The sequence below is a fragment of the Lathamus discolor genome, chromosome 1 (assembly GCF_037157495.1).
Source record: "Lathamus discolor isolate bLatDis1 chromosome 1, bLatDis1.hap1, whole genome shotgun sequence".
NCBI classification, from domain to species: domain Eukaryota; kingdom Metazoa; phylum Chordata; class Aves; order Psittaciformes; family Psittacidae; genus Lathamus; species Lathamus discolor.
Window position 1 is genome coordinate 112,749,235 of NC_088884.1, and position 22,415 is coordinate 112,771,649.

General features: G+C 38.6%; 1 protein-coding gene across 1 annotated transcript in view; it reads right to left on the reverse strand.

The window, feature by feature from the left end:
* Positions 1-22,415, reverse strand: part of BANK1 (B cell scaffold protein with ankyrin repeats 1) — a 136,403-nt gene that overhangs the window by 94,560 nt on the left and 19,428 nt on the right. Inside the window, 3 exon segments of the mRNA XM_065691256.1 lie at positions 8,314-8,456; positions 11,367-11,498; positions 13,277-13,423. Coding sequence (XP_065547328.1) covers positions 8,314-8,456; positions 11,367-11,498; positions 13,277-13,423 — 422 coding nt within the window.

The following is a 22,415-nucleotide window of genomic DNA, read 5'->3' on the forward strand; positions in this document are numbered from 1 at the left end:
GAGTTGGCTGCTGGTGAGGTGTTGTATTCTCTTCACTTATTGGTGGTGGCAGTAGTGATTTGTGTTATGCCTTAGTTACTAAACTGTTCTTATCTCAACCCCTGGGAGTTACATTCTTTTGATTCTCCTCCCCACCCCTTTGGGAGTGGGGGGAGGAAGGGGGGGAGTCAGTGAACAAGCTGCATGGCTGGGTTTAAACCATAACATCTGCTCAGATGTCAGCAGCCCTGCATTAAAGTTTGTCTTCCCATACATGAACTGTTTCTGGCCAAGACAATTCTGGGAGTATCTACAGACACAATTAAAATATAAACTTAAGAACTCCGTGACTGACATGCTGAGGAGAAAAGGACAGAGGGGTCCTACTGCTGCAACATGAAGTTTAATTCCCAAGACTGTTAGAAGTAAGAAAATAAGTGTGATGTGATCAGAAAATGTTGAATACAAAGGTAGGATATAATTTTCATCTGAGTCCTGCCCAGAATTAGAGTCATAGAAGGATAGAATAGTTAGGGATGGAAATGACCTTAAGATCAACTAGTTCCAACCCCCTGCCATGGGCAGGGACACCTCACACTAACCCATGTCACCCAAGGCTTTGTCAAACCTGGCCTTCAACACCGCCAGCGATGGAGCATTCACAGCTTCCCTGGGCAACTCATTCCAGTGCCTCACCACCCTCACAGTAAAGAGCTTCTCCCTTATATCCAATTTAAACTTCCCCTGTTTAAGTTTTAACCCATTACCCCTTGTCCTATCACTACAGTCCCTGATGAAGAGTCCCTCCCCAGCATCCTTGTAGGCCCCCTTCAGGCACTGGAAGGCTGCTATGAGGTCCCCACGCAGCCTTCTCTTCTCCAGGCTGAACAGCCCCAACTTCCTCAGCCTGTCTTCATACGGGAGGTGCTCCAGTCCCCTGATCGTCCTCGTGGCCCTCCTCTGGACTTGTTCCAACAGTTCCATGTCCTTTTGATGTTGAGGACACCAGAACTGCACACAATACTCCAGGTGAGGTCTCACAAGAGCAGAGTAGAGGGGCAGGATCACCTCCTTCGCCCTGCTGGTCACACTCCTTTTAATGCAGCCCAGGATACGGTTGGCTTTTTGGGCTGCAAGCTCACACTGTCAGCTCATGTTCATTTTCTCATTGACCAACACCCCCAAGTCCTTCTCTGCAGGGCTGCTCTGAATCTCTTCTCTGCCCAACCTGTAGCTGTGCCTGGGATTGCTCTGACCCAGCTGTAGGACCTTGCACTTGCCATGGTTAAACTTCATAAGGTTGGCATCTGCCCACCTCACAAGTGTGTCAAGGTCCCTCTGGATGGCATCCCTTCCCTCCAGCATATCAACCGAACCACATAGCTTGGTGTCATGGGCAAACTTGCTGAGGGTGCACTCAACCCCACTGTCCCAGTCAGCAACAAAGATGTTGAACAAGACCGGTCCCAACACTGATCCCTGATGGAAACCTCTCGTCACTGGTCTCCAGCTGGACATTGAGCCACTGACCACAACTCTTTGTGTGTGGCCATCCAGCCAGCTCTTTATCCACCGTGTGGTCCACCTATCAAACTGATGTCTCTCCAATTCAGAGACAAGGATGTTGAGTGGGACAGTGTCAAACACTTCCAGGTAGATAACATCAGCTGCTCTGCCCCTGTCCATCAGTTCCATAGCCCCATCATAGAAGACCACCAAATTGGTCAGGCAGTATTTCCCCTTAGTGAAGCCATGCTGGCTGTCATCAAGCATCTTGTTGTTTTTCACGTGCCTTAGCATGCCATCCAGGAGAATGTGCTCCAAGATTTTGCCAGGCACAGAGGTGAGACTGACTGCTCTGTAGTTCCCTGGGTCATCTATTTTACCCTCCTTGAAAAGGGGGGGTTATATATTCCTTTTTCCAGTCATCACGAACTTCACAAACTTGAAGACAAGTTCATGCAGGTAGGGAGCTACTACTAATAAAATATAATTGTTTGCTTTTTCCACAATTAATATTAGCCCTTCCAATATTATGAAATATGGAAGTGATTATATTTAGGAACTTGTAACCTATTTCTTTCTGTAATTCATCCTTTCTGTACTGTCACATTATATTCCCTGTATTCATTTTTCAAGAATTATGAGTACACGATTTAGTTCTCAATAACCAAAGCAATCAGCATTTAAAAACAACACCCCCAGAACAAAAAACAAAACCTAACCCACAAAACACAGTCTCTACCTTTACCTTCGAAAATAAAGATATAACGTGAATATGAAACTGTGTGAACTGAGGAAGGATATGCAAAATCTCCAAAACATCTGTAACACCCTCTGCCACCTTTTTTAATAACTACATTATATTTTAAAGTTAAGAGCAATAACATCAAATTTTATTTAGCAAACAACATTATTCTCCCTTTTCCAAGAGGGTCTTCTTAGATATGGTATCACTGTTGGTACTGCCTTAAAAGAGCTCAATCTAGAGTAAGACAAAAATAAGTAGTAACATAGGAACTAGCTCAGACGAGTGCACATGCAGATACTGTGTCATGAAGAGACTCAAAACCTGCGAGCCTGAATACCAGTGAAGAACTAGAATACACTGAAGCAACTCCTTATCAGAAATTCAAGTATATAGAGAACATATAGGTGGGCTTCTAGACAAAATAAATCTGAAGAAATATTTTCAATTTCCATTTGAAATGGCAGGGACACCCCTTACACATTTTTCTACCTACTAGTCCTCTCTGTTCCAAAGGAAATGAACGAAGAGCAGCACCTGCCTCTTCTCATTTGTCCTGAAATGCCCTAGGAGCAATTTCAAACAGAATCTATTTCAGATTGTCTTGTATTTTAAAGCTAAATAAACAACTCTCAGTCTCTTTTCAACAAGCACTCAGAGTAATCTTGCCTACAAAGCTCCTCTGCTTCTTAATACAAGCTGAGGCAGAAAAACTTCCTTCTCTCTTTTTATTCAGTCAGAAATCCAGGGAGGAGTACCTTAAGAGCTTATAGCTCCTTGCATTCAGACAAACAAACTTACATAGGATAAAACAATGTTTCACAATCAGAAAGGGAGGAATTCCTTGAAATAAGAGCAGCGCACAACTTCAAGAACTTGCAGCAAAGTTTTTAAGGCCATAAATAGTTGCATAGCTTCACCACATCAGAACAACTGAGTTTTACAAGAAGTTGAGACAGAAACTAGACTTTCCTGATCTCCCAAAGGGAACAGATTAAATTGAAGCTCAATTTCTCATGCTTTAACAGGCCTGCCTTCCAGTGACCAGCCTACCCACTTCCATGATTTCAAAGTCAGGCACAATACACTTCTTATACAGCTATCAGTGGAACTTGCTTCAAGTTTTCTACCTCAGTTTTTTTCTCTTACTCCAGGGATCTAGAAGCTGAAGGCTCTAGCAATGATTTAACAAGCTGCCTTGTTAACTAAAGGATAATGTGTATCTTTGTTTTGCTCCTCTACAACAGAGTTATTTAAAAAAAACCCTAAAGTCTATGCTAAAGTCTTTCCACACATACAGGAAAGTCTGTTCCAGTAATTACATGAAAATAACAGCTGAAATATCAGTGAAAACAGAATAGCAATAGGACCACACTTCACTATCTAGCTCCATACCAACATATAGGTTGCCTCCACCAAGAAGGAGTGCAATTTAGAGACTTTTACTTTACTGCCCGTTCCAGCTCCAGAGCACTCACAGACTCTAAGTATGCTGCATTTATATATTTCAATGCGTACCCTACACAGGTCTTCATAGGCCCATGAAATCTTCCCAATAAATCCCCCCAACATTATGTACCTAAAATTCACACTGACGCTTCACCAAAGCCAACAGAACTGTAGAACTGTATTTAAAGTACACTGCAAGAGAACACTGAGCCATGCATGAGTTTATAAAAGCCCACATTTTATCTGAGTAAAGAGCATGCTTACAGGCAAGTTCTTCTTTTAAGGAGCCACAGATAATTAAGTTAGCAGGTCTGTAGGCGATTCTTCTACACTCTCTGCAGCACAACCATCTTCTCTCTGCACCATGCTTCCATCCTAGTTCTTCTGCAAGAACTACAACCTATCCCAAAGGTCGTTGCCAGCAGCTTGTCCTTGTTCAACACCACCTCCCCAGGTGTAGGCACTATCTCCCCTCCCTCTGCCTTTTCAAAACAACAAGACACAGCTGCAAACAACAGAGAAGCCTCATCACACCTGGGTTTCCAAAAATCATCCTTGAAAACGACAAGACCAAGCACATCCTTTGTTACTTTTGTGAACAAAATGATCTGCATGCTTTAATAACTGCTAACGAAGCCCTGAAAATATCCATCACTGAAACACAGTCAGTAAATTAATATACTCATCCATGGCTTTAGGAATACTAACGAGGTTAAATTTAGATAAAGATGAACTTCTTCAGTAGTTCTTATATATTAGACATTGTACGCACTTCAGTATCTAGATTTCTACCAAAAAGAATGGGCAAGGCTTAAAAAACACTTTAGCATTTCTGACAATTTTAGCCAGTGATAGAATATGGAGAGATTTCATACTTAGAGGAAATAAAAGAAACATTTTAAAATAACAGCTGCTGACGTGGCTTAGAGGATTGGAATATTAAAAAACTGTTTCAAAGGAAATGTCTCTGGGGATCAGGTAAAGGTGCATACATAATATCACCTCATAAGTCATATAGCCATTTCTTACAAGTTTTCATAAAAAAGGCTACGGTTTATTTTTATTCTTCATTTTCAATATCCATTATAATTGGAATCCTGTTTGATGAATATAATAAAAAAGTCCTTTAAGGTATCAAGTCTTGCAGAATCATAGGAGTGTTATTCAACCAAAGTCTCTCATAAAGACTCCCTGAATCTCTCCAGATCTTCTGAATCACTCAAACTAACATTAACCTATCAATTTCAGTAATAAGGATATGACCTTACCTTCAATTTTGTTTTTAGAACCTAAGAAACCTGTACCTGAAAACCCAAACACTAAATAATGGAATCAATAGTTGCATTTGATAAAGTCTGAGAGAAAAATCAAGACAGCATGTAAATCCAGGAGAATGTTGAAATGAGAAGTTGATGAAAAGTAAAATATGAAATATGAAAAAGTTTATTTATGAGTTATAGGAGCTTTAAAATCAGTCTGGACACTGGGTTACTGTAAGTACAGAAACTCCCTAAGAGAAGGGCTTTTTTTTATGCAAAATTGTATGAAGAGAGAGAACAAGAAAATTCACAGCCTTCAGCCAATACCTACCCCCATGTATTCTGATACCAAGGAAGTTCAGCATTATGATTCAGCTGTTATAATCCCAACACTTCCTACTTTGCTATAAAATTTCAAGTTTTTTTTTCTTTCAAAACTTATGCAAAGACATTTATTTCATTTTTTACAATATTTATTTCCATACTATTTAAATACTTATTTCACTGTTTCAAATGTCTTGCCAATGTTGGTAAAAGCTTTTTAAATTTTGAGAAATTTGGAACACAGAAAATTACAATCTACCAGATGTGGCAAAGAATTTAATCCAAAAACATGATTGGAAGAAAACCCCTTAGAGTACGTTTAATCTAAAATATGCCTAATGTTAATCTCTATAGTGTTAACATATTGCCCTCTAAAGAGACAAATTCTAAGTGCAGCAGTACCTTTCTATGTTGGTCTCAACATAGACCATCAGTAAAAAGAATGGATAGGTGTAAGCCTATTTGTTGGAGTTTGTTTATATGTTTGGCTTTAGTGGGGGACAAAGTGAAGAAAGGGTCAAGAATCATAGAATCATAGAATAGTTAGGGTTGGAAAGGACCTCAAGATCATCTAGTTCCAATCCCCCTGCCATGGGCAGGGACACCTCACACTAAACCATCCCACACAAGGCTTCATCCAACCTGGCCTTGAACACCACCAGGGATGGAGCATTCACAACCTCCCTGGGCAACCGATTCCAGTGCTTCATCACCCTAACAGGAAAGAATTTCCTCCTTATATCCAATCTAGACTTCCCCTGTTTAAGTTTTAACCCATTACCCCTTGTCCTGTCACTACAGGCCCTGACGAAGAGTCCCTCCCCAGCATCCCTATAGGCCCCCTTCAGATACTGGAAGGCTGCTATTAGGTCCCCACGCAGCCTTCTCTTCTCCAGGCTGAACAGCCCCAACTTCCTCAGCCTCAATGATGACAGCATCTCAAAGTAACTGGAAGAGCTGGCAACACAGGATACAATACAGTGAAAGCATTTGACCAAGGCATAGTGGTATACATTACTGTAGCAATTTGCTTTCTTCACAGAATTTTAATGAGGAGATACTTCTCGGATTGCAAACATTTTTTAAAATCTTGAACTTCTCTCTGAACTACAGAATGATATTGCTTTGATCAATTATTGCTGTAAGCTTTTCTATTTTATTTCGGTTCTGTTTTCCACTGTGTTTGGTTGTTTGATTGTTATCCATAGATAAACGACTGTTGCCCCAGGATACTTTTGCAAATAAGCTGATAGTCTCAAAGGTTTTAATTATCCTGGTTAAATAACAGTTACTACTACTCCTGCTACTTGATGGGAATTCTAATTATTATCAAATCTGTTTTGTTTTTCCTTGTGTGAACATATTTTTTAAGATTAAGTTACATCATGCTCTCTCAATTGGATCTTTACAATGTGTCTTATTGCCATTAAATCAGGTTTACCTGAGAGCTGGAAGTATTTTAAATGTTTGTGGCAAGTTTAGCTACCTAGCTAGTTAGTGTACCTCACTCCATGGCCCCGTAGGTACCATTAGGTATGATGACAAATCTTCCAGCACATATGTACACTTACAAAAAGATTACCATTAGTAATCCTATACTCACTGAGCAGCCAAGATACTGTGTGGATTGTACAACTTACCTGATTGTAAAGATTTTCTCAGCATTAATCTTTCAGTTGCCAAAACAATAGAATTAAGAACAGGCAAACATGATCACCTCATTTAAACCCTTGCTTATTATCCAGATGAGAAATTGTGAAACATGCCTGATAGTCATAATACCACAGCTGTATTTCCTGGTGTGCACTACTGCTCTGCACAGAATTATTTTTTCATTTGAATATAATTTGAATTGCAAGTGTCTTACTAAGTATTAGTCATGCTGGGTAAGTGAAGGGTCAAACTCCTGAATAACACAAACAAATCTCCAGTGGAAATACCAGGTGTGTTGTAGGTATCTAGGTTACCCCTGTAGTTACAATACTTTAATCATTATGACACACTTCTTATGCATAAAATTGTAGATGAAACCTGCTAGAAGCTTACTTCCACATCTTTCAAAATACAGGCTAAAGAATGATGGTTATCATGAAGATTTTAAGAATGCACTTGTACTTAAGAGTTGCACTATTTTTCCTGTGTTTTCTTAGAACCGAAATGACTTGTACTTGGAAGGAATCTACCCCCATCCTTAACAGAACACTAAGAATGCAATACGTCATTTTTTTATTAATCATTTTGTTATGAGCGTAATGCCTTAGGTGGTAGATAAGGTAGATTTGTCACAGGAAAATGAGACTGTCTGCACTGGAAACACAGACTATTATTTTTGTTCTGGCTTTGCAATTACAATATAGACATAATGACAAGTCTGCTTGGGCTACCCACTATTCAAAAAATGATACTTGAGATTCCATCCTTTCTTAATAGATGCTTTCTTTTCTTATTATTTTGTATATGCCATTGGCAAAGGACATATTGCAAAGCACTCAGCTCAAAACCTGAATTCTTCTAAATATATGCAAAGAATCTGCATGGCAACGAGCAAACCACATGAATGATAATTCAGCAGCTATAAATGGACTCTGCATGAATAGCAACCTACTGTCTTCCATACAAGCTATGCCAGAAAAATCCCGTTTGCTCGTGAATGAGTAATAACTCTCCAAGTACAATGTGATTTAAGATTACTTGCTTCTACCGGTTTCAGAACATACTAAAAAGAACACTTTCAGTGGAGAGGGACATCATTGTTGCTTGTTATTTTCATCCTGTGTAATGCAGGATGCTGTTAATTGGGCATATACAGCACAAAGTTTACATCACTCGCTAAACAAAACCAAAAAAGACATAAAATTTATTTTCACTTGCCTGATTTGCTTTAGAGCTAGACATCTCAAAGACATGCTTCTGTAATCATAAGCCTGTTACGGAGCCATTACCCATTACAATGCAATCAAAAGATTGTGTATTATGTCTTAGCTCATATATGAACTTCCTCTTTTTTTTTTATTTTTTAATTTTTTTTTATTAAAAATGCAGAAGTAAACTTACCTGAGAAGTGAAAGCTATTGGGTCAGCCACTTTCTTAAAAATGTGCTCAATCTCCTCTAGTGTAGTATAGTACTCAATCTATGCTGTGGTCTTCACGACTCCTCCACAATACACATTTACATAAACAGGGCCGGCAGGAAAATCTTTTAAAACACAATCAGAACAGTAGCCTAAAATACTTTAACAGGCCAGACCAGAGGGCTCAGGGAATGGGTTATACCCAGGAAAATCTCACAGAAAATGCACAGAGTCAATGAACTGGATTTACGTTTCGCAGATGATTCAGTGTAGTCAATTTTTTATCCAAGTCTTTCAGTCTAACATTTTAATGTTAGCTGACAAAAGAAAATATGTATCTGTAAATCTGTACAAAACAAAGCTACTGCGTTACTTCATGTTAGAAAGGAGATGAAAACAGTATGCTTCAAATTTTCAACTTCCCTTTGATAGACTGATGCTGATGACACAAAACTGGGAGGAGTGGCTGACACACCAGAGGACTGTGCTGCCATTCAGCGAGACCTGGACAGGCTGGAGAGTTGGGCGGGGAGAAACTTGATGAAATTTAACAAGGGCAAGTGTAGAGTCTTGCATCTGGGGAAGAACAACCCCATGTACCAGTACAGGTTGGGGGTTGACCTGCTGGAAAGTAGTGAAGGGGAAAGGGACCTGGGGGTCCTGGTGGATAGGAGGATGACCATGAGCCAGCAATGTGCTCTTGTGGCCAAGAAGGCAAATGGCATCTTAGGGTGCATTAGAAAGGGAGTGGTTAGTAGGTCAAGAGAGGTTCTCCTCCCCCTCTACTCAGCCTTGGTGAGGCTGCATCTGGAATATTGCGTCCAGTTCTGGGCCCCTCTGTTCAAGAAGGACAGGGAATTGCTTGAAGGAGTCCAGCGCAGAGCCACAAAGATGATTAAGGGAGTGGAACATCTCCCTTATGAGGAGAGGCTGAGGGAGCTGGGTCTCTTTAGCTTGCAAAAGAGGAGACTGAGGGGTGACCTCATCAATGTTTACAAATATGTAAAGGGTAGGTGTCAGGATGATGGAGCTAGGCTTTTTTCAGTGATATCCAGTGATAGGACAAGGGGCAATGGGTGTAAACTGGAACATAGGAAGTTCCACGTTAACATCAGGAAGAACTTCTTTACTGTAAGAGTGACAGAGCACTGGAACAGGTTGCCCAGGGGGGTTGTGGAGTCTCCTACACTGGAGATATTCAAGGCCCGCCTGGACAAGTTCCTGTGTGATGTACTGTAGGTTACCCTGCTCTTGCAGGGGGGTTGGACTAGATGATCTTTTTAGGTCCCTTCCAACCCTTGGGATTCTGTGATTCTGTGATTCTGTGATAATCAGCTCCCTTATGCCTACAGATTAAGGAAAAGTTCATTTATTACAAATAATGGAATTACTATTCATCTTTTGAAACTTTTTTCTTAATTGCAGGCAAGGTTCTCAAAATTGAATTTGAACTAGGCTGCAGAAATTGCAGTATAATTACTTCCATTCCGGTTGTTTACCTAGTGAAAGCAAAAGAAAGTAGCATTTCTACAGTCTGTTACTTAAGTGTGGCTTGCTCTGTGTATGCAGCATGAGCCCTCTTTATGAGCACATTTAGAATTCGTTAGTATTCATTGTGCCAGGCATCCTGCTGTACCACGCCAGCACTAACCCGGTTTTCTTAAAATTCTAACTCTGCCCACAAAAAGAATAAAAACGGGCAACCCTGAAAATGAAGAGGAGTAGTAGTGCCAAAGAAACAAAACTAATAGAACATCACCTTAAATCACCTCAATTGAAACTGCCCCCCTGCCCCCCTCCTTTTTTTTTTTTTTTATTTCTGACATGAGATCATCTGGATCCTTACTAAAAAGGGTACTCCAAACTTCCAGCTTTCCCAGATTTTGAAATAGAAAAAAGCCTTCAGAGAGAATAATTAAATACAAATGATAAAAGAAACAAAATTAAACTTAGTCTGCAGCTCTCTGCCAAATTTTTCAGAATATTTCATTTACATTTCATATTTTTTTTTTCATCCACTATAGAAGCCTTTCTGTGATCAACATTGTTGCCACAGAATAATTCTGCAAGAATCTTTCAAGATCTGTGAATGAGAACTTCAGCTTTCCTTCTCTGAAATCCAGTTACAGATGGAAGTTTCCAGCTGGTCATGTACTTCCCAATCAGATCTCTAAAAACAAACTCTCTGCACCACCACAGCGATAAAGAACTCTCAGGCCATATGCAACCATCATCTCAGAACAATACTCAGGATAAAAATCAGGCCACAGAATTACCCAAATGTAGCTCCAAGCAGCAACTGTTGAAAATTTTAGCCTCTATGTATATATTTCTTCCTATCCAAGTGCAATGGCTTTAAAACAAAATAATCTATCAGTTCTCTTGGGAATTCACGGCATGCAGTGTAGTAACAAGCGACACTCTGAATACTTTGGTGAAAAATTCTTTAATTCTTAACTCACATCAAGTGAGCAGGGATAGGCGTGGCCCTTAAATCTGCACAGATCTCCTAAGAGAAACTATTGTTAAATAGCCGAAACTGTTGGCAACTAGTTATGGCTGGAGCAGTTGGAAAAAAAAATCATAAGAAACCATCAGAGCTGAGTGATACAGAGAAATGGCATGGACATGAACAAAGAAAATAAATTATTTCCTGTATCAGTAAGAATTTGAGAGGAATATAGCCAAATTTACTGCATTAAATATGAAATGAAGCATTTTAGTAATAGAGTAATAAGAAAAGAATATTAGCTTTTCATTTTATGGCAGTGATTTTGAAGACTGTTACTCTGTGACTAATCAATGACATTTTAAGACTGCCACCTGCCATTTAACCACACAAAAACAATCTAAGAGAACCTCATTTCCCATAAATCACAAGGCCTTGCTCCTCTGCATTATTAATAAATGTTCTGTGTGCAAAACCCATGTACAGGAAACACCTACAAATAGTGAGAAATGAAATTACTGATCAGAAAAAGTGAAGGGAGTTTAAAGCTTCCTATTCACTTAAAGGTAAAAAATGTTTTTCTTACCTAAGGCTTTCCTGCATTTGATCTTCTTAGTCCAAGAGGCTGGCTGTGTCTTAATTCATTGATTATTTGCTATGAATTCAATTTCTAAAGTTTCATCATCTATTTCATCTTTCAACAAAACAAAGGGGTTTTGTAAAATTAAAATATGTTCCCATAAGTCCTTCAGCAAATTATACTGAAAGTATAAAATGCAAATGAAAACAGAATTTGGGAGGAAAGGTCCTTCACCAAAGGCTTCACACAGAAAAACAGTAATACCAAACCATGACGCCATCTCAGTGCTCTCCTTTATCACTTTACTGATATAAATGGCACAATTAATGTTGTATTTTAAACTCAGCTTACCTAACAGTAGTTTAAAACAGTATTTTAAATTCATATGTAGGTGAATTGTTACATTTTCTAAGGCCATTCTACTTTATAGTCTACAAGAACGACATTCAGCCTGACAAGAGGAACCTAAAATACTCACTCACACTCTTACAGTGAACTGACAGTAAAGTAAGACAGAAGCAGCAGGTAACGTGAGACGATACCCCTCTACTGCCTCCTGAACCAGAGGGAATATTACTCCCTTAGAGCTATATTGATCTCAACAATAAAACTATACGCTGTCTCGGTTTCAGCTGTAGCAGTTTTTTTCTTCCTAGTAGCTGGTGCAGTGCTGCATTTCGGCTTCAGTCTGAGAACAATGCCGATAATACACAGATGTTTTAGTTGTTGCTAAGTAATGCTTACCCTCCTAATGAAGTACTTTTCAGTCTCTTATGCTCTGCCAGTGAGGAGGGGCACAAGAGGTCAAGAGGGAAGAGAATCAGGATACCTGACCAGACTAGCCTGAGGGATATTCCATACCACAGGACATCATGTCCAGTGTATAAACTGGAGGGAGTTACACAGAAGGGCAGATTACTGCTTGAGTCAGGCTGGGTATCAGTCAGCAGGTGGTGAGCAACTGTCCTGAACATCACTTGTGTTCTCTGAGCTTTCATTTTTTTCCTCTTGTTGTTTCCAATTTTTATTACTATTGTTATTGTTGGTATTCTTTCTATTACCACTATATTTTACTTTGGTTTAGATACAAAATTGTTCTTATTTCAACTTGTAGGGTTTACATGCTTTTGATTCTCCTCCCCACCCTGCCCAGGGGATGGGGGAAAATGGGGGGTGTGTGAGTAAATGGCTGCATGGTGCTGAGTTATCGGCTGGGTCTAAACCACGACACATGCATAAGTCATCTTTGAAAGATAGGTAACAAGCAAAATACGTGACATTCCATGTACACTGCAACCTCCTTATCTGACCATGGCCACTCATTTTTATAAAGGAATAGAATGTTGGATATTGTACTTCCTTTGTTTACATTTTACCTATTTCTCACAGCAACTTTGATTAAAAACAAACACATATGAACATTTGTGTCCATTGGATATGCATACAGATATGCACATATAAATATTTCTGATTTCATTTCAAAACAGACAAGTTATATGGTCACAAAAGCAAGCCTTTGTGTAACCTATGGTATGGGTACATATGCATGTACCCATATACTCATCATGGATTCTTCCAAGTCACTCCACATCTCCCAAGAAGCGCCTAACTACATGCTTCCTCTAAACTACAAGGCCCACATGACAGTAATATCTCTGCCCAAGCTGCCAAATGATTCTAACAGAGATAAAATCCCACAGAGGCTGTATCAGAACTATTTTATTTGTAAATCTTTTGGCTGCAGTGTGGATGTGACCCGAAGGCAAAATAAATCCCACTGCAATCTCAATGTACTCTCATTTTGGCCCCTTATCTGCTATTCGTTTTCAAAACTGTTACAGTAAGAATGAGATTGTAGCAGGAAGAACAACATTGACTGTTATCCCAAAGATTTTTGCATCCAAAAAGCCTTGCCTCACATGATATTCTTCCTAGAAGCACCAATATCGACTGCTTGTTAGTTTCTGTTGTTTCAGAAAGTATCTCTGTTTTAAAACTGAGGTCTGTTTTTTCTGATGCTCTCCTGACATCTGACAAGTTAGCATCAGAGCTAGTCTTGTGATCTGAAATAAATAATGTAGAATAAGGACATTGTTAAAAATCCCAGATCAACAAAAACATGGCAATGATGTGGTTTCTAACATACTGCTCATATGGTATTTGGAATCATATTAAGGGTACCTCATGAAAGCCTGGCAAAATTCCTTTTCATGTAGTGAGGTTTCCCCTTTTGATAAAGAGCTTCAGCTTGCCTCTGAAGTTCTGATCCTGCAGCCTGTAACTTTATAGACAGGCTCTGCTCATATGCTTTGCCCTGCTGAAATCAAAAAGGTCACAGCCTTTAGACCAAAGTTGTCATGAACAACGAGGTCAAAGAGATAAGCCAGTATTATAGTCTCTGAAGAACAATCTCTCATACGCTGGGATTAACTGTGATTTTTACCACTCTTTCTTTCCCTATATATAAACAAGGACATGCTACACATTTACAACATCAGCCCACCTGTCTACAGGAAGGAATTATGTGCAGGCAGTGATACCTGTGACAGGTAGCTATGACAGTAGACACAGGTTTCCTTGACACAGACTCAATAGTCTTTGCCTTCCTTCATGGACATAATGATGGACTGAAGGCACGCATTTTTTGTGTAGGATATTCTTAATTTGGAAATGCTGTGCCAGGCATACAGATAGCTAGCAAGAAGTTTCTTTTCTGTTTTGCTGTACTAGTAAAGGCCCAAGTACCATACTGAATCCTTCACCATATCACAGGATTTTAATGAGGAAACATAAAAGAATTGACAACTGCATCTGCAGAGCTCTGACTAAGCCTGTGTTTTAAAAAACCCATCCTTCACACCTGCTACTTCTCAGCTCTATCATTACTACTCCTTTCCAGACACTCTATTACCCTGTACAAAATGCTCTTGCTACCCATCTCAAAGGACTGCAGGAGCTCTTCATCACACAGGATTACCCAACATATTGCAGTCACCTAGTTAGATTAACGGTATCATTCCAAGCAGCACAGAGTTAAAAAATCTTGACTAGCTGGTGAGAAAATATCCTGAGAGACTTCAACAGTATCTTATATTACTGTAAATAATGGAACACTCACAGTCAATTACATTCAAGGACACAAATAACTTCTCAGGCACATCTTTTCCTCTTAAATCGATGTAGAATATTAATATAAATTAGTGATAGGCAGAATGCAGAAGAGCAGCAATTTGGCTTTGCTCAAACAAGTTCCACAGCCATTTTCAGGTTTTTTGCAAAAGTGCCCAAGTGACTGAGGTACGCAAACCACGCAGTGCTCTTAAGCAGCATGGAACTCATTCCATTCAGCATCAGTATTGGTAATTTACAATTAGTTTTCTCACTTCTTGCTTGCCTTTGTACCTCCCATATGTACCAGTTTCTCTGGTATAGAATGCTCCCTTTCCTTACCAACCCCAACCTTGCCTTTCTTACAAAGGCATAGATTTAATAAACTTATATAATAAATATGCCTACTAAGTGGAGTTATGCCAGGGACTGTAGTACAGAAACTTGGGTATGCTAAGTCTGATTTATCTGAGTTAGACTTTTTTCTTCTTTTGCAGAGATGTACCTTCATTGTTAGAGAGATCTCAGAACAAGGAAAGAAAGGGAAAGGTAGTTTTTGTCCATGTTTCACTGAGGAAGCTAAAGGTTCTTTGAACATCTAAGGAGGGCAGGTTCAGTGTTCATCACCAGCTAGCAGAAATTTCCCAAACTACTCCTGCTTATATTCTCATGCCTTCAAGGTAAACTAATAGTGAATTTCAGCTGTGAATTCAGTGCACATTGGTAAAATAATATTGAAACTTTGTTAGATATACATCATTGAATTGAAGCAGTTTTAATTCCATTTGCTTTAATTTAATTTGAAAGTTAAATAGGCTACACTAAACAAAGGCTATTTTGATTTTGAATTAGAATCTACCCACAGTTGAATGCAGTTTAGCTAATCCAACTCAAAAAATAAATGCATTAATTTCTCTGATCATCACTGTGAAGACTAGACTTTATTTAGCACTACCCTTCAGAAAAAGGAAGGCATGAACCCTTGCTTAAGGAAACAGAATACTGTATGCCCACAGCACATACTTTGGGAATATTATCTGTTTTATCTGCTCATATTTTAAGTCACTCATAAATCTTAAGCACATAGAATTTACTTCAGAAACAACTCATGTGAGATACATGCCGTTTCTGAAATTTTTTATACCTCACTTTAAGCAAAGGAGTATTGCAAAGATAAGGAAAATTTTATTATCAGATTGACAAAATAAAAGGACTGAATAGCAAATCTGGTAGGCAGTAGATTCTCTAATGTTGGCTTCCTGTCAGTGATCATTCTTCAATAATCCTGTGGATCCATTCTAATCTATATGAAGTTCATGACAGCTTTATTTCTGCAGCCTGCACACTGCTTATCAAAGATGACAGTGGTTAGTTCCACCTTTTAATGTCCCCAATAATTAATCTACTGAGAAGGTCAATGCTAGTGATAACAAGTTGTTTTGAACTATGATATTTTTCTCCCACATTAATTTCATTTTAATGGTTTTATTATGCCTCATGATGTGTAATTACAATATTAGGACTTCAACCCAGTCAGTATTGGAATCCCACAGCCCTAGAGTATAATCAAATTATTAAGAAATGTGGTTCTTACATTGAAGAGTTGGGTATTTAAGAGAATGAGGGATTCCCCTGCTGACTGTAAAAGTGGTTAGCAATTTATTAGCTAAAAATCATCAAGCAAGACTTATTTCACTAAATGTCAGGTCTACCTAACAATCAATAAAAGCCATGTAGAGCTGTTCAAGATTAACAGGGATCTATATTATCATTACTATATATTTAACAACCAAAATCCAGAGCCCCCACCTCCAGCACTCAGATTCCTACCAACAGTTGCACACTGTCTGTCCTAAAACGCAGAATGTGAAACAACCACTTGAAGTGTTGTCAATGCTGAATGAGCAATACACCAGAGATTAAGGTAGCCTGTTCTTGGTGGCATTATCTAAAACAATGTAGCTCATTAAGGATTTAATATTGTAGCAATGAAATTCTAGTAACACAAATATAGCAATGTACACAAAGTATTTGTTTAATGTGGGCAGAAGGGGCAACCTGAGGTACAGGTCTTTTGAACACTTAGATTTTGGATATCTTCACTGTGAATCCTCTTTACAGTCCTGTTTTCAACCTGAAGGCATAGCTAGAATCTCCATTAATTGCTAAGGCTTTCTGATAAAAGATCATTTAACAAAAATTTACAAATGTAGGTGAAGATTAGCTTGAAAGAAACATAAAAGGAACATCATTATAATGCTGGAATATCTAAGAGAGAGAATTTATTAAAAGGTATTTGTTGCTTGGTGAATCTGTTCTTTAAACATTTTATATAATGGTGACCTATCTGTGAGGTTCTTAAAATGCAGCAGTAATGATTAAATAATGGATGGATAAAACTAGACTGTTTCTTGAAGGACTGAGGCATAACAAATTATTAACTATATCTAATGATGCTTAGACAGCACTATGAGCTGGAAGCTAAAAAGAAAAGAAAATCTATGAGATAATCTTCCCTTGAGTATTCAAGGGCATACCTACTGGGAATTATCATCTATTATAGAGGGTAATGCTCCATTTCCATCAGGTTACTTTTGTTGGCTTACTTTTGACAAGTACCTACTGCAGATGGCCACACTGAAAGGACTAATCTTAAATTTAAATTCATATTTACATAATAAAACATTACACATATTTACTGTAACAGATATTCATTTAATTGGGCACAGTGCTGATGCTTTCGATTTTCCTTCAATGTTCTCTCTTAATTCATGTAAATTCAATACATCAATTTGATACATTTTACACCAAACCTTTTGGAATGCATTATTGCTTTCAATTTAACATTTTAAACTGAATTAATGAAATTACTTTGAAATTGCATTCCTTCATATAAACTGAGAAATTTTAATGAAGCCTCTCTAGTCTCTTGTGAACTCAACAATTCATTCCCCATCCTGGCTTCTGAACAACTTTCATGCCACATCCAACCTCTCCCCCACCTCCAAATTCTAACTTTTCAAATACACTCTTCAGCTATCCCCTTTGCAGTCTACATTAGAATCATAAATTGTCTCAGTCTTTGATTACTTGGTACTTGCTACATGTTTTGAGTCAACAACGTACATGACAGATTTGGGGTATTAAAAATAGCATGAACAAACTTATGAAAGATTTATGTGTTTTCTAAGGCTACCCATGGAATGAATCTCACAGCTGAAATACATCTGGTTCTAAGAAAGCAAAATGCCCACTAGCTTCACAAATTTCAGTTCTTACTCAAGTCTTCCTAAAGCAATGATAACTGAAGAACTGAGACTGCACTACAAAAAGGGTCCTTGTTTATCCCTGGATCAACACAACATGTAAAAGGATGAGAAATATGGGCAAGTCAGGTTACGCAGATGACAGGGAACGGGAAGGTAATAAAGCACATGCAGCCAACTTACCACATGGAAAAAAAGAAAAAAAGGCAGTACATTCCAATGTCAAAGATTAAAATAAAAACGATTACAGGGAAGAACACAGAGGCTAAATCTGGCAAATCATTCAAGTGCAGGAGTCATCCCATGTAACACTCCCCAGCACAATGTGAGGTAAAGGCAGAGATGTTTCCATTGCACTCTGTGAGGTATAACTGAAAAGGTGCTTGTCCACAAGTGACTTCCTTGCAATTCAAAGGCTTAAAGCCAAACACATGTGTGAGTGCTCTGCAGAATTGTGGATGAATGTAGTACAGGCAAAAAAACCCCAACAAACAATTAACCTTCTTTAATGTGGAAAAATCACGAAAAGACATGCACATCACAGTCTTCCTGCAATCATCACAAGATTATCACAGACATTTATAAAATGTAAACCTTTTAAAGAATCTGTATCTGTAAATGCTGTATGAACTCAGCAGAGTGCAGTGGGATTGAAAGGCAGCCTTTAACTGCATAAACTGCAGTTTATAGTAAATGACCTGAAAAACACTGTGAGGAACATAGAGGCAGAAAGCATCCACCACACTGGGCTTCATTCAATGAACCTTTTTTCCTCAGCTTGCACATGGGATTTATTCATCTTTACCATAACCCCCTTTGTAAGATAAGATTTCAAAGCAAATTCCCTTTACTGCTCTGTTGAAAACTTTTCTTCTACTGATGGTGAGAGAGGGCTTAGAAATGGAAAGGTTTATAAAAATCACAGAAAACTATTAAATACGTACTTGTATAAACATCTGACTTCAATCTTAATTTCTTTTGTTTTCTACCATGAATAAATTTCAGACCAAAGTAAACATATTCATTATTGAACAAGCTTTAAACAGTGTTTGTCTCTGTGCTGAATCATCTATCTTTTGCAAATACATTGACAGTTATCTTTTTCTCAAAAGCATTCTGAGTCCCAGTTTCTCGTGCATGGTTGAGTTCTCTTGTCAAAAACAGTAGCTTTCTGTGAGTTGGCCTATTTTGCCTATGTCTCAAAAATGTTTCTGTTACTTTATTCATGGTGAACAATTTTTCTTGCAAATAAGTGTCAATTTGACAGCTCCTGTAAAAGCTATGAAGTACAGTTTTTCCTTTTCTAAGTATTTAGAGTTGGTGTTTCTGTCATCTTAGCAACTGATGGTGCTGCAATTGTCATTCGCATCTATTTATCGCTCATAACAGAGCAATCCCTAGAACCTTCCCCCATCTATTGTTTTATGTATTACTATATATGAGTAGGCAAAGACTGATTTGATTGTGAAGGTGTGTATGCACCTGTTCTTATGCTATTGAGTGTATTTTTATACACAACAATTTACCACTCTGACATAATTGTAGCCTAATGGAGTCATCATAAAAGCATCTAAACACAATATAGAAGTCTTATTATGTGCAGCCATATTGGATCTGACAATAAAACCAAAAAATCCTGCCTTCAAATAACCCCAAAACAGAAAAAAAAAAAAACAATTTACCATGAACTTATCAATAATCTTCAAGAAATAATTTGCATGAAACTGTAGGCATTTGTTGATATACATTGATTTTAAGTGTATATTCAGAGGAAACCTAAGGCTATGACAGCTACTGCCTAACTGGTCTGTGGCTTGAAGTCAGCTCAGCAACCAGAGCTTTGGTTAAGATGCACACACATTTAGGATCTTTTTGGGACTACGCTTATCTTTTACTATATATCAATTCATGTTATTATTTTTATTGTAATCAAATTATTTTCAGCTGCAGCAGCACTAATAATATGACCATTCAGCTGAGCTTTAGACACATAGTAAGACTGTCCCAAAGAGTTTCTAAACTATTAGGCACACTGATTAGTTTGGAAGTAATAACAACCTGCCTGAGGTCATTTCAGTGCTAAGCAGCCAGTTATTTCCAGTTTCTACATTATGCATAGTTTCATCCTGCCTCTTCTCCAGGGAAAAGCAAACTGATGTCTGGCCCTCTGTGTGTACCAGCAGTTCTCAGTTATTAAAGCCTAATGTTTTATTAAAGAGTCCATATATCCACTTCAAAGTTACTGGAGTTCTACCACAGTAAGAACACTGGCATTTTTGTTTCACTTCTCTGTGGTACCAGCACACACATCTCTCACCTCTGTGTTTCAGTGAAGAATTATACAGCACTAAACATTGCCGTAAATCTGGGATGTGCTGTAACAACAGAGACAGGTCGTCCTCCTGCGGCTGACTCAAATTACCAACGAAGACAAAAGGACTGACAGCAGAGGCATCCAGGATTGTGAATAGACCTCCAAAACTTGTTTGTTTGATAAAATGGTCTCACAAATTCCTTATTATTTCAAAGGGGCTAGCTGCAGCTGCCCAATGGCTCTTTTATCTCAAACTACAAGTCAAACCTCTTATAACTAGCCTGTCACAAACTGCAGACTGTGCTTGGACACAGAAGTAGCATGTGGCTACATTTTGAATTACACAGATATAAAAGAACACAGCTAGAGAGGAACATTTCAGAGTCAAGTCATTGTTCAGGGAAACACACCTGGCAAGCAGGCCAAAAGCTCACACTTCAGCTGAATAGGGGTTTAAGTTTTTATAGGTCTCACCCTTAAGAACTACTAGTGAGTGGCCAAACTGTCCAAACTGTCCCTTCTTGACCATGTTAAGCAATTCTCTTGATGAAGAATATTCTTTGCTGTCATCAACGTCCAAAAAAAATGATGTGGCTGAAAGGTCATAAACTTTAACACAACTGAAAAGTCCTTTAGCAACTGCTTTGGGAGAGGTTAGGGGGAGAGATACTGCTAGCCGGAATTCTCAGCCGTTACCCTACTCAGAATACAGGCTACATGTCATTAACAGTATCAAAATGCTTACCAACACAAGACAATATACTCCATGTTATGGCATCCCTTAAGACAATCTGTAACAGAAGCTAGCTTGGACTGCTGCAGCTCATTTACCAAATAGCATGTCATAGTCTCACAGTAGAGCTCCAATACCTGCACAGGGCTGTTATCAGTGCCTGGATGAAATTTTGGTGCTGCTCTTGAATATGTACAGCTCTAAATTACCTCAGACTTGTCTACCTAAGAGACCACACGTCTCTCTGTGCCATGCTGCCACAGCTGCTGTCAGCAGAAAGACTCATGCCAGACACATTTGGTATTAAAGAAGGGAGAAAAAAAAAAGTGAGTTGTCAGCAAGACTGACTCACTGGGGGACAGGCTGCTTTGCAATTTACTCCCACCTTCGGTTTGAAATAGCTACAATCTATTGACCCTTAAACCAGGCTAAAAGGTATGCTGCTTTCTCAGTAATACAATCAAGAGGGATATTTCTAGACACATCTGAAAAACATGCTTGCTTTCTAACTCATGATTATTTTTCTTTTATTAGGATTATGAAGAGTGACCTGAGGTCTTTCTGTTTTAAGGAACCATCCTTAAATCCAAGAACAAGCACATTTTCAGATAGCATCACAGGAAAGAACAGCACAGTAGAGGTACTCTGATTGCTCTTCTTTATCTGCAAAAGGGCTGCCATCTATCTTGTTACCAAGTGCTGGCCTTTCTCCAATGCAGTTTGGTAAAGGATACAGGTAACACAGTATGCGCATATATGTTAGTTTGATGAGACCTCTGAGCAAGCCCAAAAGATGTCTGCAGGTAGCCTCAACATGTAGACAGCTATTACACTTTGAAAATCAACTTTTTGAGCTGCATTTTGCCCATCTCTAATTGGTTCAGTGAATTAGTGCTAGGATACCAGCCTTAATGGTAAATATTAAAAACAGACAAAGCTGTTTCAGAGAGGGGGAACAGCCTTTTCTGAAGCTGCATATCACCTAACTGCATCTGAATTTGAGGTTAGGTCTATTTTGCAGGTAAAATAACGAATGCCAATTCCTCAATAAGGCATTCACATTCTATCTGTGCGGTTCACAGCTGCATACCCACATCTGAGTGAGATTGCTTCAGTTTTCCAAACTTCGCAAATTATAAAAAATGCTTTCTTGGGAAGCAGAAAATTTCCTGAGAAAATTTCTCAAAATACGGCTTTCTAGTAATAAAAATAAATCTACTTTTCTTATATAGAAACCAGAAATACAGTAAACACAACTATATTTGTGAGTGGCTTGTTCAGTTATCACCTAGAGGAATGAGTCCTCATGCATTCGTATCATGATGATTAGCATTTCAAAACTGGATCTTTTCCATCGCTCACCAGCAAATCAATTGTCTTCATAGCTGCTTGTAGCTCATATTTCCCCAAAGGATCATATTGTTTGTCCGTTTTCAAATGTACTGCCTGACCTTTTCCCTCAAGGCCTTGCACAATTCACTTTAATCAATCACTTCTTATTGATTGTTAGCACTTGCTCATTCCCCAGCTATGTTTGCTCTATTGGATATAGTTTGTATTTGATGTCTTGTTATCCACTTGCTGCTCTTACCACTCTTGTTGCTTTAGATTTCTCATTTATGTTTCTCATTTAG